This window comes from Eurytemora carolleeae, unplaced genomic scaffold, assembly GCF_000591075.1.
Source record: "Eurytemora carolleeae unplaced genomic scaffold, Eaff_2.0 scaffold1253, whole genome shotgun sequence".
Classification (NCBI taxonomy): domain Eukaryota; kingdom Metazoa; phylum Arthropoda; class Copepoda; order Calanoida; family Temoridae; genus Eurytemora; species Eurytemora carolleeae.
The window spans coordinates 80,146-98,949 of NW_019402116.1; the positions used below are offsets into that span (position 1 = coordinate 80,146).

Genomic DNA, 18,804 nt, shown 5'->3' on the forward strand with positions numbered 1-18,804 from the left:
GAACACTAGATGTCATCTTTTCAATAATCAGGGTTTCTTCGTTCACAACAACCCTGAGGCTGAAGCCTAAAGGAGTTACGCGCATGCTCTATCTGCCTTTTAAATCAACGCGGTATGCGCGTAACTCCGTTCGGATTATACCTCAGGGGGGTTATTGTGAACGAAAACCCCCTATATCGTGAAGGGAAGACATCTAGTGTTTTATCTGTATTCTTATTAATCTATGGCGAAGTATTTTGATAAGAATTTATTGATTATTTGAAATCCTAATTTACCAAATTGAAATATTTCTCAATGTTCTTTAGAAAAAAATATGATTTCATTTTCAATCGTAAAATGATGTCAAAAATAAGTATATAGGGCAGAACTTTTTACTGATAATGTGGTTTGCTTTATTAATAGTTTATTAATAGTTTATTGCATTAATATTAAATTTTTATTGAAATCATTTACAAGTACTTATTATGCTCAGAAAAATTTTAAAATACATTTAGTTCAACCTTGTTTTACTGAACAATTGGACTTTTTATCCTGATGAAAAACTATTTGAATCAATTAAAAACTTGTTAAAATATCCTAGATTCACAACGGTACCCTCTAAGCCTTAATTGAATCATCTAGAAATGAAATATTAATAATCCTTAAATATACAACAGCTTGCAGCCAAAGTTTTCAAAAATGACAAGTCAGTTTGAGGTTTAAAGGGTATTGTTGTGAATAGGGGATTCTCTTTTTAAATGGAGATTCACTTGAAATTACGCTTACATTCCGTTTGAGTTCTTTAAAGATGAAAAAAAAGATTTTAAAAATGTAAAATCTATTTTTTTTTTAACAAAATAAGAAAGAAATGATTAACAATATCAATATTTATTGAATATGGGGACCATGTAACAGATAATAACAGATCATCATTAAAATCATTCATTCTAAAGGATAAATTTGAAATAAAAATATAGCTCTCCATAATGAGGTCTATATCAGAAAACGATGCATTTTTCACAGTAGATTCTAAGCTAAAAATTCAAACAGTCACTTTCAAAATCCTATGTTTTTCCGTGCAGAACTTAAAATTCTTAAAATGTACACTAGTTGAAGAAAATATCTAAAAATCAATTTGAAATAAACCGATTTTTTCTAATTTGACACTTTAGATGAGAAAGATAACATTTGAGGTTTACATGGTGGTAGAATTGTTAACAAATTTATTAATTTTAATACTGAGATACATTTATTTAGACATTTGAAATTTTTAATTATTTTCAACTGGGAAAAAATTACTTTTTTTGGGTAGATTTGTTAAACATATATATTGACCACCAGGTGGACATGCAATATCACATAAATAGAGGGTCACATGGCTATACAACAATGGCTCACATTAAGGCGAGAAAATCCGCAAATTTCAAGTTTCGCGGATTTTCCAACACCTTGTTCAATAGTGCAGTATGCTTGGCACACAGAATATTGGCTTTGGTTGGATGAATTATAACTAACGGATACAGTTAATGATAAGCAGCGGGGATCCTCGTCTTTGCATGAAAAGATGCAATCTTAAAATATGACATGAGATTCAATTGCTTAACGTTCGCCACATTTAGAGATAATAAATGGAAGGTAAGTCTTGTGAAAAGGTCAAAAATTACTTCAGCTTGATTCAGTTGCTTGCTTAGGGCATTCTCCATAGACTGGGATATTTCTTACACACACACCGTTAATAGGTTGCTCATGATCCTTTCCCTTACTTCCGGTTTCATTATCAGCCGGCCAATCTGGATTGACCCACTGAGGGGCTGCCGGTTTCCGGCGAGAGCGTGGGGTGCTTTCTGGCGATCGGGTATCTTCATCAGCATTGTTTTTATCACTGTTACTGTCTGAATTCTCGTCCTCATTGAAGTCCATGTCCATTGTGAACCTAAGATCTAGGCCGGTGTCTAATCCCTCCACTCCTCGGGGTGGAAGGTTGAAGAGAGAAGGGGGAAGGAAAGGAAAACCCCCTCCTCCTACTCCTCCCTGCATCTCCAAGCGGCGATGGGCCAGAAGAATTCTAAATTTTGTTGGATCAAAGCTCTGAGTGTCATCTCCAGACGGAAAGAGGGCTTCTGTTGGAACTCCGTGGAGTTGTTTTATTCTCATCCTGTGATTTTGAAACCAAGATGTGATGCTTTTTACATCCAAGTTTAACTCACTAGAAAGAAATTCAAGGGTTGAGCTGTTGGGGAAAGGGTCTAGAGCAAAGGCTATGTTAAGCGCATCTTTGTGCTCATCAGAGACATGCAGCCGGGACTTTTTAGCTGAACCATGATCTGAGCCGGCGTTGGAACAATCGTCCAGAGCGTCGAGAGGAGAGGAGCGGTCTGAGCAGGAATCTAGTCCCCCATAGCGTCGCTTCCCAGCTTCTCTATTCGACTTGATGGCCAACCGTTCCATGTTGGTTGGATCGTTTAACCACATTTGCATCCGGATAAAAGGTTCCCGGCCCTTAATACTCAGCATATGCCAGGGTTTAGGTTTTGAGAGAAGCTCGCTGACAGATCCTTGAGATAGACCCAGAACTGATTCTCCAAACATCTAAAATTAAATTTGTTTCATGATTCTGACCAGAATTTGTTTTTAAATTTCTATTTTTATCAAGTACTGAGTACTGACTCAAGTCATAGTTTTGATTTTAATGTGATTTTTTTAGTATTTTTTTGGTTATTAAAGAAAAAACTTATGCTATGGTCAGAGCTTATAACTTATTATCCACCAAAAGAAATAAGCATTCTTCTCAACATTTTAATTAGTCAAATCTTTAATTAATTTAATCTGTATAAATACCACATATTTGTAATGTGAATTGAGATAAAAATGTTTCGACATCACACTGCAGTTGAAAGTACCCGTAAAAAGTTTGTCTCTAATTCAACGGTTTACATTTTTCATCTCAACTGCTATAAAACAATTTACAAATCTGTTTTAATACCTTTTGTCCGACATTGTTCGCCAACAGAACCTCCTTGACTTTGCTTGTAATTGCTTGAGTATCAAGTTCTGAGGTTAGAGCTGCCATCTCGTAGAGATTTGGTGTAGGAGGGATAGGACCCAGAGGAGGCCGCGGACCCATCTTACGATGAACTGCGAGCGGGTCAAAACCTCCGATATTAGGATCTGCCCCGAACCTCAGAGTAGAAGGTAGAAGAGGGTTTTCAAAGTGCATCGGACGAAGGAGTCCCTCAGGAATTTTCCCCATGGGTCTTGATGCGGGAATACCTGCAAAAATATTGTCAGTGAAATCTTCTTTTGCAAAAAGCTACAACATTTATTTTCCTGTAGCTTTGAAAAAGATTTTTAATGTAACAATTGCAGAAATAATGCGTGCTATGCCATCGTTTCTCAGTTAAAGCTTCAAAACCAAAAATACATGTGATACTAAGTGAGCATGCTCTTGAAGGAAAATGAAGCAAGGGGAATTTTATATTAAATAAGCCAACCTTTCATAAACACAGCTAAATTCAATTACAATTCCTTAAAATTAGTTTAAACAAATGCAAAAGTTAAAATATTTTATACGAGGAAAAATTACATCTCTACATCGTTCGTTCCAGGTACAATCTTTTCAAAAAAGAAAAAAGTTCAACTAGTTTTGTTCCATTACTAATTTCGTTTCGTTCCAACTAATTTCGTTTCGTTTTATTATAAAAAACAAATGTCTATGAATTTTACCGTTTTATTAACGTTTAGGTTATGAATGACAGTTGACTTTTGGTGATATTAATTATTGTTAAAACCCATTAGTGACGAGAAGGTCGATTTTGACCGGGTGAGTTTTGAAGATAATTAAATAATTATGAATTACCAAAGTTTTTTAGATTTTCATGTTTTACAGCTCACCCTGTACAAAAAAAAATCAAAAATTTTATTGAATATCATTTTTTCATGAGTACAATCAAGTTTGTTTAGACGAGATGTATCAGAGACTCAGCGTTAACGATGTTATATATTTATATTTATCGCTAAAATTAATAAATTTAAATGTTTTATGAAATTAAGAAAAAATGTTTATAACATTTTTCAGCGCGTTTTTCTCGTTAACATGTTCTAATCGTTAAAATGCAAAGAGCTCCCCCCTCCCCCCTCCCTCTCCCACCCCTTCATCAGAAAATGTAGATTTTGTCAATGCTCCTATTTAAAGTTTTCACCGAATTTATTGAATATATGGGACCCAACCAACTTTTGATTAATCCAACCTTTAATCCGTATTTCTAGGATCATTTAGATTTAAACCGTCTCTATATATCAATCCTTCTTATCATCTCTTTTTCTACTAACATCAATAAAACTCTCTCCTTCTATATCTATTTTTAACCATATATATTATGTATCTAATGAGCAATTAAGATTAAAATCAAATTTTCATCTTTTAAGGTTTTAAACATTTTGTAAATATTTTCAAAACTTGGAAAATTTGCAAACAAAAAAGGAAAAATCTACGATTTTGTTCTTAAAATTGACAAATATTTTATGCTATTAGGTTAAGCAATATTCATTAAATTCAGAAATAACAAGAGTAAGGGGTGCAAAGCTCCATAAAATTCAAAAAATTATGTATAAAATTTTTCTATTTCAGTTTTTAACCTTCACATTTTATTCACAAAGAATTAAACAAAACGTGTCACGACGATCCTCAGTAGTCAAAATTTTTTAAACAACTTATTTTTATATAAATATCTAGATGGTAATATCAATCTCTCTGACAAAATCTGAAGAAAATGAGAGTATAGAGGCAGGAGTAGGCTCTCTTTTCGACAAAAAAAGATTTATGAAAATTTCGAAAAAAATAATGATAATCGAAGAGAACAAAAATAACAAATTAATATTATCACGAAATTTTTTGAAATTTTTCGTCGAAAATAAAATGTATGAAAGCCTATTAGGTAAAAGATATAGAGGGAAGAAATACAAACACAATCCCACTAAACACTTTTCAAACTTCAAAACTTTTAAACTGCAAAATATAATTTGTTTGAATATTTGTTTAATAGTTATTTAGAACAATAAGAATAAGACGAAATAAAAAGTTGGGGAAAAAAAATGAATTCAAATATCTAAGCCTCCTTAGATTTAAAAAAAAACTCGGTTTCTATTCAAAGATACCCGCCATTCAAAATGTTGCATTTCCAATAAACAGCGGTAACATTTCAACCTTTGTCTGATCAATTCAGTTCTATTAAGAAACAAAACAAAGTATGTGAAATAAAACTTTGCTCGATCATGTACTTTGTTATGAATGTTTTTTCCAAGAGTTAAATTATTTTTATTTAGAGTTACATAAAAAGTTTGTAAAATAAGATATTTAAAGTTTTTGCCAAGTTTCCAAAGTTGAGACTAATCAGAATTGTTTTAGTGCGAAGAGCTGAATTGTTTTGTAAGCTGGTTGTAAAAGACATCGAAAAGTTTTAGACAATGAAAATAAAATAAGATATTTAGAAAACATTGTTTAAAAACCTTATCGAAAACTTTGATATAAATTGAAAAAAGATCCTTTTTAGAGTATTATAAACTGTAATAGTCTCTAATAAAATGTTGACAAAAGCTCAAAAAACGTTGATGTCATGGCAAATTGTTAACCCTATCATGATGGGGGGGAGGGGATAAAAAATAACATGAGGTTATTTAAAATGTTGCAAATTTTTTTGGCATATTTGAAATGGCATGGTCAATGGCTTTTCAAAAACGTATATTTTATCATTTTTGGACATTTTTTTTGCAAATATTTAACTATATAACTGGACTTTGCAAAAAAAAAATTTTTGTTGCAAATTTGCAAATTTTGTTTTCAGATTCTAAAAGTAAAGCAAAAGAGCTTTCCAATTATGTATTATTTGTCATATTTGTATATCAAACATGTGAGTCAGTGGGGGGGAGAGGGGGGTTAAAATTAACTCCCACCCCACGTATCCTGGTTTTCAAGTACCCCAGCAGGGATAGGGTTAAAGTACTCTAAACTCAAAACTTACCCATTGGGCTTGAGAAAGGACTACGCATTAGCCGGTCCGGTGCAATCTTGTACTGGCTCGCCACTAGACGATGTACTGCTCCTTCATCCTCCAGGAAAATACGCATTCGGATAAATGGTTCGCGGCCCTTTTGCGTTAGCATATGCCATGGCTTAGGACGAGCAAGAAGGTCAGAAACGCTTCCCTGAATTTAAAAAATTTAAAACGTTGAAATAAATTTTTTTATTTGAATGTTTTACATTTTATGTCTCACATGTTTTAGGCTATTATTTATCAGGAAAATGTTTAAAAAGAACACTACAGTCTCTTCAAAATATTTTTACCTGGGACAACCCTAAAACCGCCTCTCCGAAGAGCCTCTGACTGATAGAATACTGAGATAGGATTTCCTTTATCCGGCGCACTGTGTCATCCGTGTTGACATGAGAGTACCGATCAAACTGTTGCTGGGTTATCGGAGGAAGAGTGCTGCGGAGGGGTCGCTGGGAGGTAGGGGAGAAGGAGACCGGAGGGGACTGAGACACCAGGGAGTTGGTGATGCTCGCCATGCGTTGCAGTGGGGACACAGAGTGTACCTCCTCCTGAAAAAATTTATAAATTAAATCTGATTTGAGAAATAAAAGAGACTATCGACAAAATTTCAAGACCTATTCTTTGTCTGATAACTTTATCTGAGTTACAAACAATCATAACGGAGATAAATTCTTCCATTTTCCGTCCATCAGCATGAATCACTTTTATAGAAACCCCTTCATAATTTTTGTCGACAGTTCCTTTAAATCCATCCTAACTTATTTAATCCTATGTAGTTCCAGGATTGAAAGCCTTGCATAATGAAAGACATAAATGCATAGGATTGCACTCAGTATAGATTAAGGGGTCGCATTACTACTAATTGAACTTTCTGCCACAAATTGATGGTTTATCCACAACCGTTTAAACTGCATTAAAAAGTAAAATATCAAATGTTGGCATTAAGAAATCTAATTTAATTTAATGAAAACTTCAGTTTGAGATACAAAGCCGGCTCAATTAGGCTACTAGATCAATTTTTACAGTATTATTACAGCACGCACCTCTGCCCTTTTAGTAAAAGTAAATTCAAGGTTGACCCGGCTTGGAAATTTAAATGTACGACGGCTGCCCGTGACAGACTTTTTCTGGTAAACCAAGTCATTTGGTAACTTAAAAGCATATTACAAAGTTTCAAAATGAAAAAAACGCAAAATACCTTTGACGATGGAAAAGTAGAGGGTTTAGGTTTGTTCTCATCCTGTCTTCCGTCCTCATCCTCCTTCTTCACGATATCCTCCGTATCCAGGGAACCCTCAGGGGACTTCAAGCAAAGAGAAGCTGTTACAGAGGCCGCTTGTAGTCTGCCTAGCTCTTCATGGTACAAGGAGAGAGCCTAGAGAATTGTTCTTATGATAACTGCGACAAAGGGACAAGGGGAGGGACAAGGATAAACAGTGACAAGGATCTAGAGGAACAAGGATGAAGAGGGACAAGGATGAAGAGGGACAAGGATGGAGAGGAACAAGAATGGAGAGAAACAAGAATGGAGAGGAACAAGAATGGAGAGGAACAAGAATGGAGAGGAACAAGAATGGAGAGGAACAAGGATGGAGAGGAACAAGAATGGAGTGGAACAAGAATGGAGACGAACAAGAATAGAGGGCCCTATCCCGGTAGGGGGATAAAGGAAGAATTATTCTCGATAAATAGAACAAATAAAATAGTTTTTTTGTGGACTTTTGACAGAAAAAACCCCTTTAAATTATATCGCTGATATCGATATAATTCAAACTTTCTTTTCTAGAAACTGATCAAAATCAGATTTTTTTTATTTTGATTTGTAAATTAGAATTCCCATGCACCTGATGAAAATCTGCCGGATTTCTTGCTAACTCTTCCAATCCGGGGAGTACAGGAGTAGAGCCGTGTAGGAGAGGAGTTGAGCCGGGGATAAGTTGATCTGGAAATCCGGGGATTACACCCGGATTACCAGCCATCCGGGACAATTCCTCTTTGTACATCCGGGACAATGGATCTTTGTTCTAAAACATACAATTTATTAAAAGTGTTTCATTGATAAAATAACAAAAAAATTCGAAATTTTTTTTTACCGTTTCTCTATCTCTGCTTTTATCCCTATCCCTTGAAGATTCCTCATTAGCCCCTAGGCTGCTGGGAGCTGAAAAAAAAATTTTTTAAAGAGTTTTCGGAAATATTACACGTCTGATCCACAACTGTACACTTAAAACACTATCTTAAAAGCAAAGAGAAATATGTGGTCATTTTTCTGTCTTAAAAGCAAAGAGAAATATGTGGTCATTTTTCTGTCTCAAAAGCAAAGAGAAATATGTGGTCATTTTTCTGTCTTAAAAATTGTTAAATTCTGAAATTTTCTCTCATTATCTATACTTAAAATATCCGCAAGTCGCTTCAAATGAAAAACCACAAATAAAAATAATTATTTTTAGATTGACACTGATTTCTCATAGATCCTTAATCCGACAAAGGTTTTTCCGGCATGAAACTTTGTAAATGAAGGGTCACTGTGAAAAACGTCTTCATTCCCTTTAATTTATAGCTTTTAATGTATTTTGTTTTTGTTTTGGTCTGAGAACAGAGATTAGAGTGAAATTAGCTATTTTGATTTAACATCGCTTGGTTAGGTTTTGTTTACCATGGTTTGGTTTGGTGTGTTTAGTTCATTTGGTTTGGTAATTTACAACACCACAGAAAGTTAATTTTTCTAAATTTTTTTTTAAAATTTGGACTTTTAAAAGGCACTACTCAAATACTGTAAACTTGTGAAGGTTTCATGGATGCCTGCCTACATTTGTTGGATAAAACATGATGGTCGACTCTACAATTGATAGTCTAGACTGGACAGTACGACTTAATGCATATACAGTGCATATGCAATTATAACTTAACAACTCTATTTATACAACCTTAACATTTTAAATAACAAAATAACTTTAGTTTTGTTTTTCAAAAGTTTGGTTGCTGAAAGAACTAACTAAATTAATAAAGATTATGAAAAATTGTGAACAATCTGTATATAAATTTGGCTTGTCTGTCTGTTTATATCCAATAAACGTCAAAACGGCCGAACCGATCGGGCCCAAATTTTTTGTAAGCCATCACGTGACCACAGGGAAGGTTTTTGAATGATAAAAATTTTTTAAAATGTGTTTTAAAGGTTTTTAATTTTGTAAAAAAATAAATTCTTGAAAATCCGCGAATTTTTTTCTTTTTATTTTAAAATGTAAACAAAAAGAACATGTTCACAATTTAAATTGAAGATGGGCGCAAAGCGCCCTAAAAGCCTAGTGTTGTAAATATCTTCAATTTAGAATTCGAAACAGAATTTTCCAAAAAAAGAACTTAGAAGAGAGAAAAAGAAAGACAGTACTAGAAACACATTGAGTCTCTATAATAAAACAGAACATTCGCATATATATATGTTGCCTATAGCCAGCCAAACGGCTGGACCGAATGGGCTTAAATTTGTTGTGGACACTCATGGGTGGCCAGGGGTGTAATTGGCTAAAAAAATTGAATTTTTTTCGACATTTTTTTTTCTTGATTTTTTTCCAAGGTCAGCTTATCAAGAATAAAAACCGAGAAGTGTGAAGAAACAACATCAAAACTTAAAGAACAGAATTAGGAGTTTTTCCTAAATATTAGCAGAGAGAGGGGTTATTAGTATGAAAAGGGTGGTTTATGGTAAAAAGTTTAGATGATCGGAGGTTGAGGGNCAATACAAGAAGGCATGTTTTTTGAAACAGTATCGATTCGTAAAATTCGTACCATGTTTGTCACATGCAATGGTAGGACCGTACTGGAGGACCGAGCGCTGTAGCATAGCCTATTGGATTGAACCGAGGGCTACGGATAGGACCGTACTGGAGGACCGAGCGCTGTAGCAAAGCCTATTGGATTGAACCGAGGGCTAGGGCTAGGACCGTACTGGAGGACCGAGCGCTGTAGCATAGCCTATTGGATTGAACCTAGAGCTACGGCTACGACTGTACTGGAGGACCGAGCGCTTTAAGGACAAGTACTAAAGGGACTAGCGCTGTATCTTTATAGGACAAACAAATGACATAACTCTTCTGCTTGGATAAACCAGAGGACCAAGCGCTACGGTTTGGACATACAAGATAACCAAGAATAGAGGACCGACCTCTAAGGCTAGGACAGTTTAAAATACCTGGCTCGTTAATAAGTCCAGTTTAGAAACATGATTATTATCCAACATATCCATAATTAACAGTCGGTAATTGTAAATATCATCAAACAATTCTAAGAGTTTGAAAACAGAAATTTGAATGGCAAAATAGATAGATAGATAAATAGAAACATGGACACATATATAGGTAGACAAGGGGAGTAAATAGCGTAAAGGCTGAGAAAATAAAGTGCAAGTATGACAATAACGGAAACCAAACAAAGCTTGACTTTTTGCTAAAAATTATTTAAAGGAATTAAACGTTGGCGAAATTTCAAGTGGCCCTCCCGATTCAAAACAGCGCCATTCAAACCTTTGGCTGGTTGCAAGTATAAATATGGGTACTTTCCCAAAGGATTTTTCCCAAAGGGCAACTTCCCATGGGTATTATTCCCAGTAGCAACTTCTCAACTCTATCCTAGCCACAGCGCTTGGCCCCCTAGCCCATCATAGTCGCTGCGCTCTGCCCCAATTGCAGCCTGCGGCGCCTCAGATGGCCTTAACCAACCTTTGAGAAGCTGCCGCTTTGGAAATTGCACATTTTGGAAATTGTACATTTGGAAAATTGCCACTTGGGAAATTGTCACTTGGGAAGTCGCCCTTGGGAAAATGCCTTAGGGAAATTATCTAACACCTAAATATATTATCCTTGTTCTTCTTGCTGAAAAGTGATTGTTTTAAAAAGTAAATCGCATATTTTTCCATTTAAAGTAGAGGCATTATTGATTAGATGAAGGTTTATAGGGCACTGCACCGTTATAAATCTATAAATGCGGAGTAAGGCTTTAACTCTACACTCCCTTAAAGCGTTATACATTTCTAAACTTACATTTAATGGTGAGCTGGGATTGTGAAGGAGGTCTTTTTAGTTCACCTTTTCTAGGTATTAAGGTTTTCAGGAGCTGTATAGCATTCTCATCATAGGCCCAGGCATTCATTTTTCTAGATAGATAGATAGATAGATATATAAATATTTAAGAAAAAAACATGAAATAAGCATGGTAATATGATGTAGCATATATCAAAGCTGATCTTTCGTTTTTACGAGAAAGAAAAGACAACATAAACTTTTGTGTGTGAATATTGATGTTAATCTTAAACCCTTGATCTCGATATCCAACGCAGGAACCTTTGATCTCACAGAAAATATAAGGATGAAAATTTTACGCAAAAGATCAAATGTTTTGGACTAATTTAAAGCCATATACTTGAGCAGACATCAGACACAAAACATTTTTAGACAGGATTAGAAATAGACAGATAAATATTTGTTTGTAATGAAATGGCTGACACCTTATATTTTAGTCTAGGAAATGTTAAAATTAACTAAACCCATGAAAACTATATAGGTAGAGAAATAGCAATGATAGGTAGATACACAGCAGGGTAGATGGATAGATAGATAAACGGACATGTGCAAATTATACCCTCTGTGCAAAAATTGTAATTTGATCTGAGTCCGGGGCCACTTGAGGATCCAACATTTTTGCCAAAATTTGCACAGATCAGAGCCATAGAAGGGTGAATTAAAGATGGACGAAATTGATGTTGGCACGAAGTCTCGCTGAAGTCTATGACGCGGAGCTTTAAGAATAAAAATATGCACATTTCAGAGAAGGAAAATTGAGTTACTTTGCTTTTCTATTCTCAGACCCTGCATGCAGATATTAAAAAATTGCTTAAAATAACAAGAGAAACGATAAATTTAGACATTTCGCGGATTTTCTTGTTTTCTTTTGCGAATTTTCTTTAATGATCATGAAGGAATTTTTATAAATAGGAGCTTCTAAAGGTTTATTTGAATCATAATAAAAAAGTGTCCAATTGGTTGCCCTATTTTGGCGTTGGATCAAATTAATTTAGATAAAAACACGAGAAAATATATATTGGTCAGCTGTTTTGACACCAATTATAAAAAAGAGACTATACCTGTATGAGTCTCTTCCCTTCTCTGTCAGTTTATCCCAGGATTTAGGTTTAGAGAGAAGTTCACTAACAGTTCCCTGGGATAGTCCCAGCACATATTTTGCAAACAGTCGCTGTCCAATGTTGTGTAAAGTTAACAAATCACGAACCCTACACAAAAAAAACTAGCTAATCAATTAGTTAGAATTGATCATAATTATGAATTCAAAAAACATCTGTTCTTGCAAATAAGATAGCGATTTCTGAGTCATAGTGGTTTTACAATCTCTTCTGAAGAAATGATCTACTGTGGATATCAAAATTAGGTCTTATAGCAACTCACTCATCCAAAGTTGCGGCCTCTTCATTTTTATGATTATGATAAGTACCTTTTAGAATCTACCAGTGTGTCCAATATTTGTGCTCCTTTTTTCTCAATATTCACACGAAGCATTTCTTGTAGTTTAGCCTCCATTGGATCTGACTTGGGTATTCTGAAATAAAATAAATTTTTTAAGTTAATAAATTTTTAATACAAAATTAATGGTTACAATCATGGCCTTTGGTTTTATCGCCTTTTGAGATGAAAATGCAAAAAAATTTAAGAAAACTTAATCTCCCTCTGTTGGTGGAATCATAGTTTTGTAATGTTCGTGAAAAGACAGTAAACTAATCTGAACCTGGAGGCTGACATTAGTGATGGCACAGGTAACCCTAGGTTGGAAGAACTGTAGGGGGAGACAGGGCCCAGAGATGGAAGCTCAGGGTTAAACATCTCACACAAGTTGGAATCCTTAATTATTTATTGTATGGAGGCTGCTCGGAGAGTAAAGTTTTATTTGCTTTGTGCATTTTTACTTAAACTTAATTGTAAATAATCACAGAAACTTGGCAAGTTTAAGAAATGCGGGCATACAACTTCCTAAATGAAAGATTAGATAAGTTTCTTTACCTCAGACTTTACTGGGCTTGCACTCTCGGTACGGTGAGGGCTTGGGGAGCCGTTATCACTACATGGTTTGGAGATTCCATTGAGGGAAGGTGCGTTGGTTGGAGGAGAAACTGGAGGTTCAGGGGAGGAATCACGCTTTTCAGGCGAAGGAGAGGGAGTTATGTGGCATTTGTTGTCCTCCTGAGCAAAAAAGATTTAAATAGATTTGAAATTAGATTTCTGTAAAGGGTTTCAGAAGCCTGGCTAGGTAATAGGATCTATTGTTTCTATATTTCTTAGAATTGCAAATATACACTACATACACAGTCTACCTAACATTAAATAGCCTAACTGCCTTAATTATGTTTTAACTACCTGGTGGGGAGTTAGATGGAACTGAAAGGTGTTGGTGGTTCCATCTAGTGAATGATTCTAGAACTAAACACTATTAATACATTATGTACACTAGTCCTCCTAACTGTCTTTCCTTAACAGCTTATGTGTACAATTCTACTATTACTGTACCTCTCTAAAGTTGACGTAATTATTTGATTTGTAATTGTTGAGAGTTTTCTCACCTTTCTAAATGGTGGCTGATTCAATAAATGTAATTTGCACTGTTTTAAATATGCTTACTCGTTCTAGCACCAGCGAGAAGAGATTGCATACATTCTCACAAGTGCTATGCAGAGTAGCACTTGTCCTTTTCAGAGTTGAGAAGGTCCAGCACACTGGTGCTACGATACGTAAGTATATTTAATATGATATGAATCGAACACTATGTACTGCCTATACCTGTATGTTTGGAGGAAGGTTCCTCCATCTGTTGAGCAGATCTTCAGAACTGAAGTTGCTGTCTATGCCACGCATTTGGTTTGGGACAGGAGCTGGGAAGAGTCCTCCCCGGAATCCAAAACCTAAATACAAGTAAAACACATACAATAATTCTGCAAATTATATACCTTATTTGACCCACATGAAAAGAGTGCAAAGAATTCTAAACTATACCTTGACCTGCAAAGCCCTGGAACTGTTTCAATGCTTGGCTTTCATGCATTGCCTTGGCACGCTCCATTAGAAGCATCTCCAGCCCGTGCTGACCAGATAGGCTGGTAGGAGGGGTTGGAGGCATTCCAGACCCAAGGAAGAGGGATGCATTGTCACGTTTGAGGTTCCTAAACAAAAGTTACTTATTCTTAAAAAATTCAATCTGTGCAGTATTCAGGGAAGCCAGCCAGCCAGTCTTGTTTAATTGTACCATATACACTGGCTGACTTGTAAGCTGTACAGTACACAAACAGTCTATATAAGGCAAAACGGGACGGTACGCCAAATGAACAATCCCCTGCTAATGACATTTATGTGTAAATATCTTTGCTGGTACTGGTTGCTACAGTGTAATCATAATATATGTAAACCTGACATTTTGACTTTGCACATTTGATCAAAAAAAGTAAGGGCAAAGTGGGCAAACTATCAAGCTCATAGTTAAAGTGAGAAAATTTTAATTAGGATGAATTCGAGATTGAAGTGTTAGAAGTGATAGGCAAAGCCCATTTCAACATTTAAAGTACCAAACCGTGATTTAAGCAACTGGAATAAGTTTAACAGTATACATAGAGACTGTAAACAGCAAAACCAAATAGATCATTCCTTTGTAGTGAAATTGTAATGTAGCAAAGAATGAATAACCCCAAGTAGTGACAATGGTTTTGGTTGTTTAACCACATATATACCAGCGGTGCTGGTAGTTAACAACCTACCCTGATATTCAGCTTTAGGGTAAAAAAAAGATGATTTACAGATAAATGATGTTAGGATATTATGGTCTAATCTTACAGTACAAACATCAAATATGCAGTACGCTTTGGCAGTAAGTAAGTGGAGTATGGGGCCTGCACAATAAGTAAAGGATTAGCGTAAATCATCATTCTACATGAATGAGGAGGAGCAATAGTAAGGGAGCTTACGGTTCAGCCCAACGAAATACTTTACGGTACTAACTTTGTATAACCCAGGGCAACGCCAGTTGCGAAACACTACATATATACTATAACTTCGTTGGTATATACTTACATTAGACTGTTTTTGAGATTTATTTCTGTTTGTTGTTTTAGCTGATCCTGCAACCGCTGAATCACCCTGATTAACACAATAGTTATTCAACCAGACCAATCCAATTCATTTGTCATTCTACTCTTTATTTGTAGTTAAAAAAGCATTAAAGTGTATTTTTGTTTGAGAGCAGAAACAAACAAAAAATAAGGTGGATATTTTATTTTTTAGCCAAAGAGAATAGAATATTTTAGAGTGGAATTCAAACAATCCCTCAGTATGAAATTTGTCAGTCCCTTTCAGCCTGAAAGGGAGTTCAAAGTGTACAATTCATGTAAATGTTCACAAATGATATCCAGTACATCACACTAATACAGTATGATCCCTAGACATCCATTACAATTTCTTTGTTTTAAGTTGTTAAATAAATTTAAACGTGTGTATTTGCTATAGGTGAATTAAACATTAAAATGTAAAAATCGTCCTTTGTAAAGTGTATTTTATAAGAAAACTTTTCTATAAAATGATGTTCCAGGGCACAAAGGGTTATAAAGCACAAATGTGTGAAGTACACCAGCAGTATTCAGTACAACAAAATGGCCGTTTTACACTTTTTTCGAGTAAATTCCACTCTAATATATATATTCTATTCTCTTTGTTTTTAGCTTTGGTTTAGTTTCAATTTCATTTACTGGTTTAAGCCCAAAAATTATGTGGAATTAAAAGCAGGATACAGAAGTCTTAAACTAGTTTAAAGAAATGAGTTTTTGTCACAAACTCTAATTTTCTAATCCCTTAATCTGTCTAACCAAATTTCGGGGACCTTAGATAATTCAAACTATGAATTCTGTTAGATCAAATAATCCAAGTTTTAATTTTCTAAGGTGTACACCTTCAGGTTGCAAAGCTATCGGGATAAGAAAATTTGAGTTTGTAGCAAAAACTCAATTCTTTTCTACTGGTTCAAGCTAAAACAAGATGTGGAATTGTAACAGTAACAGAAAAGTTAAAAACCATCAAATTGCTGAACTAGTTAAACTCTTTCTCTCTCATTCATAAATATCAATTTTTGATCAAAATGAATTAAGTCTTTGTCACAAACACTGATATTCTATTCCCTGAATCTTTCCAACCAAATATCTTGGACCTGAGATAAATCAAACTATGATTTCTGTTGGATTAAATAGTCCAAGTTTGAAATATCAAAGGTTTACATTATCAGGTTGCAAAGATATTGGGAAAAGAAAATTTGAGTTAGTGGCAGTTTGTTTTTACCTTGAAGCTTCATCATTTTCCATCTGCAGTTTGAGAATTCTAGATTCAGATTCTTTTTTGAGAGTATCCAGGGAGTCCTGGAGTTCAGCCACCCTGTCACTTAGATCCTGAAAAAATGAGCATCTGCAAAAAAATTGCAAAACATATTTAATCTGCCTTCTTTATTCATCCAAAAGGCTAAAACTGTTAAAACCCAAAAACAGGTAGGGGGTCAAAAAAGTGGTTTAGTTTTGATCGATAAAATAGGTATTCAGGCAGAATGTTGAATACTCAGGCAGTTGGTTTAAAGCAGCATTGAAAACAAAATAATCAATCTTAGACCAATACTACATGAGTAACATTGTAATAAATATTGGGTAACAAGATATTCTGTAAACCTACAGTACATTGTACATTATTAAATATCTGTGTTTGTAAACTTCTACGTAAAAAACCCTTATTCATTTAGAAACTCCGGGTACTGCGAGAGAGTAATCGTTCTCTGTTTAATAAACAGGTTGAGGATCCTCCCCTTTGATTTGGGATCGATAGTTATGAGCTTCCGATTGATATCGATAGCTAACGAGATCTTGCACACAGGTAGTGGCCTTGATAGATCACAAGATTGTATCCGTGTGGTACCCTGTTTTGATAAACAGGTTGAGGATTGTCCCCTTTGATTTGGGATCGATAGTTGCTAGCTTCGGATTGATATTAATAGTTAACAAGATTGTGTCTGGGCTTAAACATTGAAAGCTAAGTGAAACCGAACTGTACCTGGATAGATACGTGTTAGAGAAACCGTTCTGGAGTAGGGTATTTACTACAGGTTAAAAGTAACGAAAGTGTGATAAAATACCTTCTCTTTCTTGTTTTCAATATTGTTGTTAAGATGTTCAGTTTCTTTAACTATCATCTTCTCTTCATCAATTCTTCTTCCCTCGTCATCCTTCTCCTCATTTCTTCTTTCCTCGGTTTCCATTTCGTCTCTTTCCTCCTTCTCCTCCCTCTCCTCCCTTTCTTCCCTGTCTTCTATTTCTCCCATATCTTTTCTCTCCTTCATTCCAAGATACTCAGGATTCTAAACAGAATATTTTTTACAATAATGCTTCTAACAATTATATTTCTAGCCATTATACTTCTAACAATTATATTTCTAGCAATTATACTTCTAACAATTATGTGTTTAGCAATTATAGTTATAAAAATTATACTTCTAGCAATTATTATTTTAGCAATAATACTTCTAGCAGTATGAAATAAATGAATGAAATGATGAATATTATAGTATTAAATGAAAGGATGAATATATGCATATTACAGTATACAATGATTGAATAAATAAATGAATATTACAGTATTGAATAAATGAATTAATAGATGCATATTACTGTATTGAATGAAAGGATGAATAGATGACTATTACTGTATTGAATGAAAGGATGAATAGATAACTATTACAGTATGTAATGAATGAATGAATAGATAAATATTACAGTATGTAATGAATGAATGAATAGATTAATATTGTGTAATATATGAAGTGAAAGGTTGGGCCTGTCATCACCCGGCCATGTTTGCATGTCATCAAAGGTCGTAAAGTTGCATATTCTTGGCTTCCTATTGGTTGATAGATTTCACAACCAGCCAATAAGATGCAAACAAATCAAAACCCATTGTAAACCCTAAACCCTTCAGGGGTAAAAAGACCCAAAATTTGAAAATAAAAATATGCATTTTTTTTTAACAAAATGAATATTTTCAAATATTTCTGTTACAAATTGTTTTTATAAATATTACTTGTGAAATTTAACATCCCTGAAATCTAATCTTCTTATTTCTGAAGTAGAGAAAGTTGGGGTGGGGGGGGGGGGGGGGAAGAGGGGAAGGAACTCCTTGGAGGTTATTTTATAACATGTATTTAACATGACACATTCAATACTTTGATGAGGAAAGCATGCATTAACTTAAAACACAATATTTCTATTTTTAGAAATTGCTAATTAAAATCCTAAATGTAAAGAACACATCTATTCAGCCTGCTTGTAAAATGTTTCATAAATGTTTAAGACAGGGTCGACTTTGAACTGTCGTAACGCCTTGGGCTTTGATTTTACCGTTTCAACTCCCTTTTAGCTTTGGGTTTTAAGAAGTTATTGGCAAAATTCTCATCGATTTTTCCTTAAGAGCTTGCAACCTTTATGTCAAAGTGAGAAACAGGTTCAACAATTTCAAATCAAGTTTATTTTAGTTTAAAATGAACCCGTGAAAAGCATTAAAGACCAGTTTAACATAAATTTAGTTGCCCTGACAGTTAAAAAAAGATTAAAAATAATGCTAAATAAATGTTCCAGGATAAAATAGTTAGAAAATTACAAAAATCCATTGAATTCAATATTCTCAGTACATCACACTAATAC

At 34.5% G+C, this 18,804-nt stretch overlaps 1 protein-coding gene across 4 annotated transcripts; it reads right to left on the reverse strand.

The window, feature by feature from the left end:
- Positions 1-851: 851 nt before the first annotated feature.
- LOC111717897 (homeobox protein cut-like 1) lies at positions 852-17,461 on the reverse strand. 4 transcript variants are annotated; one of them, XM_023493359.1, is made up of 18 exons: positions 17,244-17,461; positions 16,406-16,512; positions 15,152-15,217; positions 14,090-14,250; positions 13,871-13,992; positions 13,451-13,507; positions 13,097-13,276; positions 12,825-12,937; positions 12,534-12,638; positions 12,169-12,315; positions 11,069-11,181; positions 8,123-8,190; positions 7,874-8,053; positions 7,228-7,404; positions 6,320-6,577; positions 5,997-6,180; positions 2,963-3,249; positions 852-2,568 (listed from the first exon to the last, which is right to left on the reverse strand). In XM_023493359.1, the coding sequence occupies exons 1-18, from the start codon at positions 17,445-17,447 to the stop codon at positions 1,645-1,647; spliced, it is 3,453 nt and encodes a 1,150-aa protein (XP_023349127.1). In that variant the 5' UTR covers positions 17,448-17,461; the 3' UTR covers positions 852-1,644. The 4 variants fall into 4 exon arrangements, with proteins under 4 accessions (XP_023349127.1, XP_023349128.1, XP_023349126.1 ...); XM_023493360.1 differs by having other exon boundaries at positions 11,114-11,181; positions 14,084-14,250; XM_023493358.1 differs by having other exon boundaries at positions 14,084-14,250.
- Between the last annotated feature and the right edge of the window lie 1,343 nt (positions 17,462-18,804).

Coding starts and splice junctions, on each gene's coding strand:
- LOC111717897 (XM_023493358.1), bottom strand. CDS start 17,447: ATGAAGGAGAGAAAAGATATGGGAGAAATAGAAGACAGGGAAGAAAGG. Junction 13,277..13,450: donor TCCATCTAACTCCCCACCAG/GTAGTTAAAACA, acceptor TTTTTTGCTCAG/GAGGACAACAAATGCCACAT. Junction 7,405..7,873: donor ATCCGGCAGATTTTCATCAG/GTGCATGGGAAT, acceptor ACAATTCTCTAG/GCTCTCTCCTTGTACCATGA.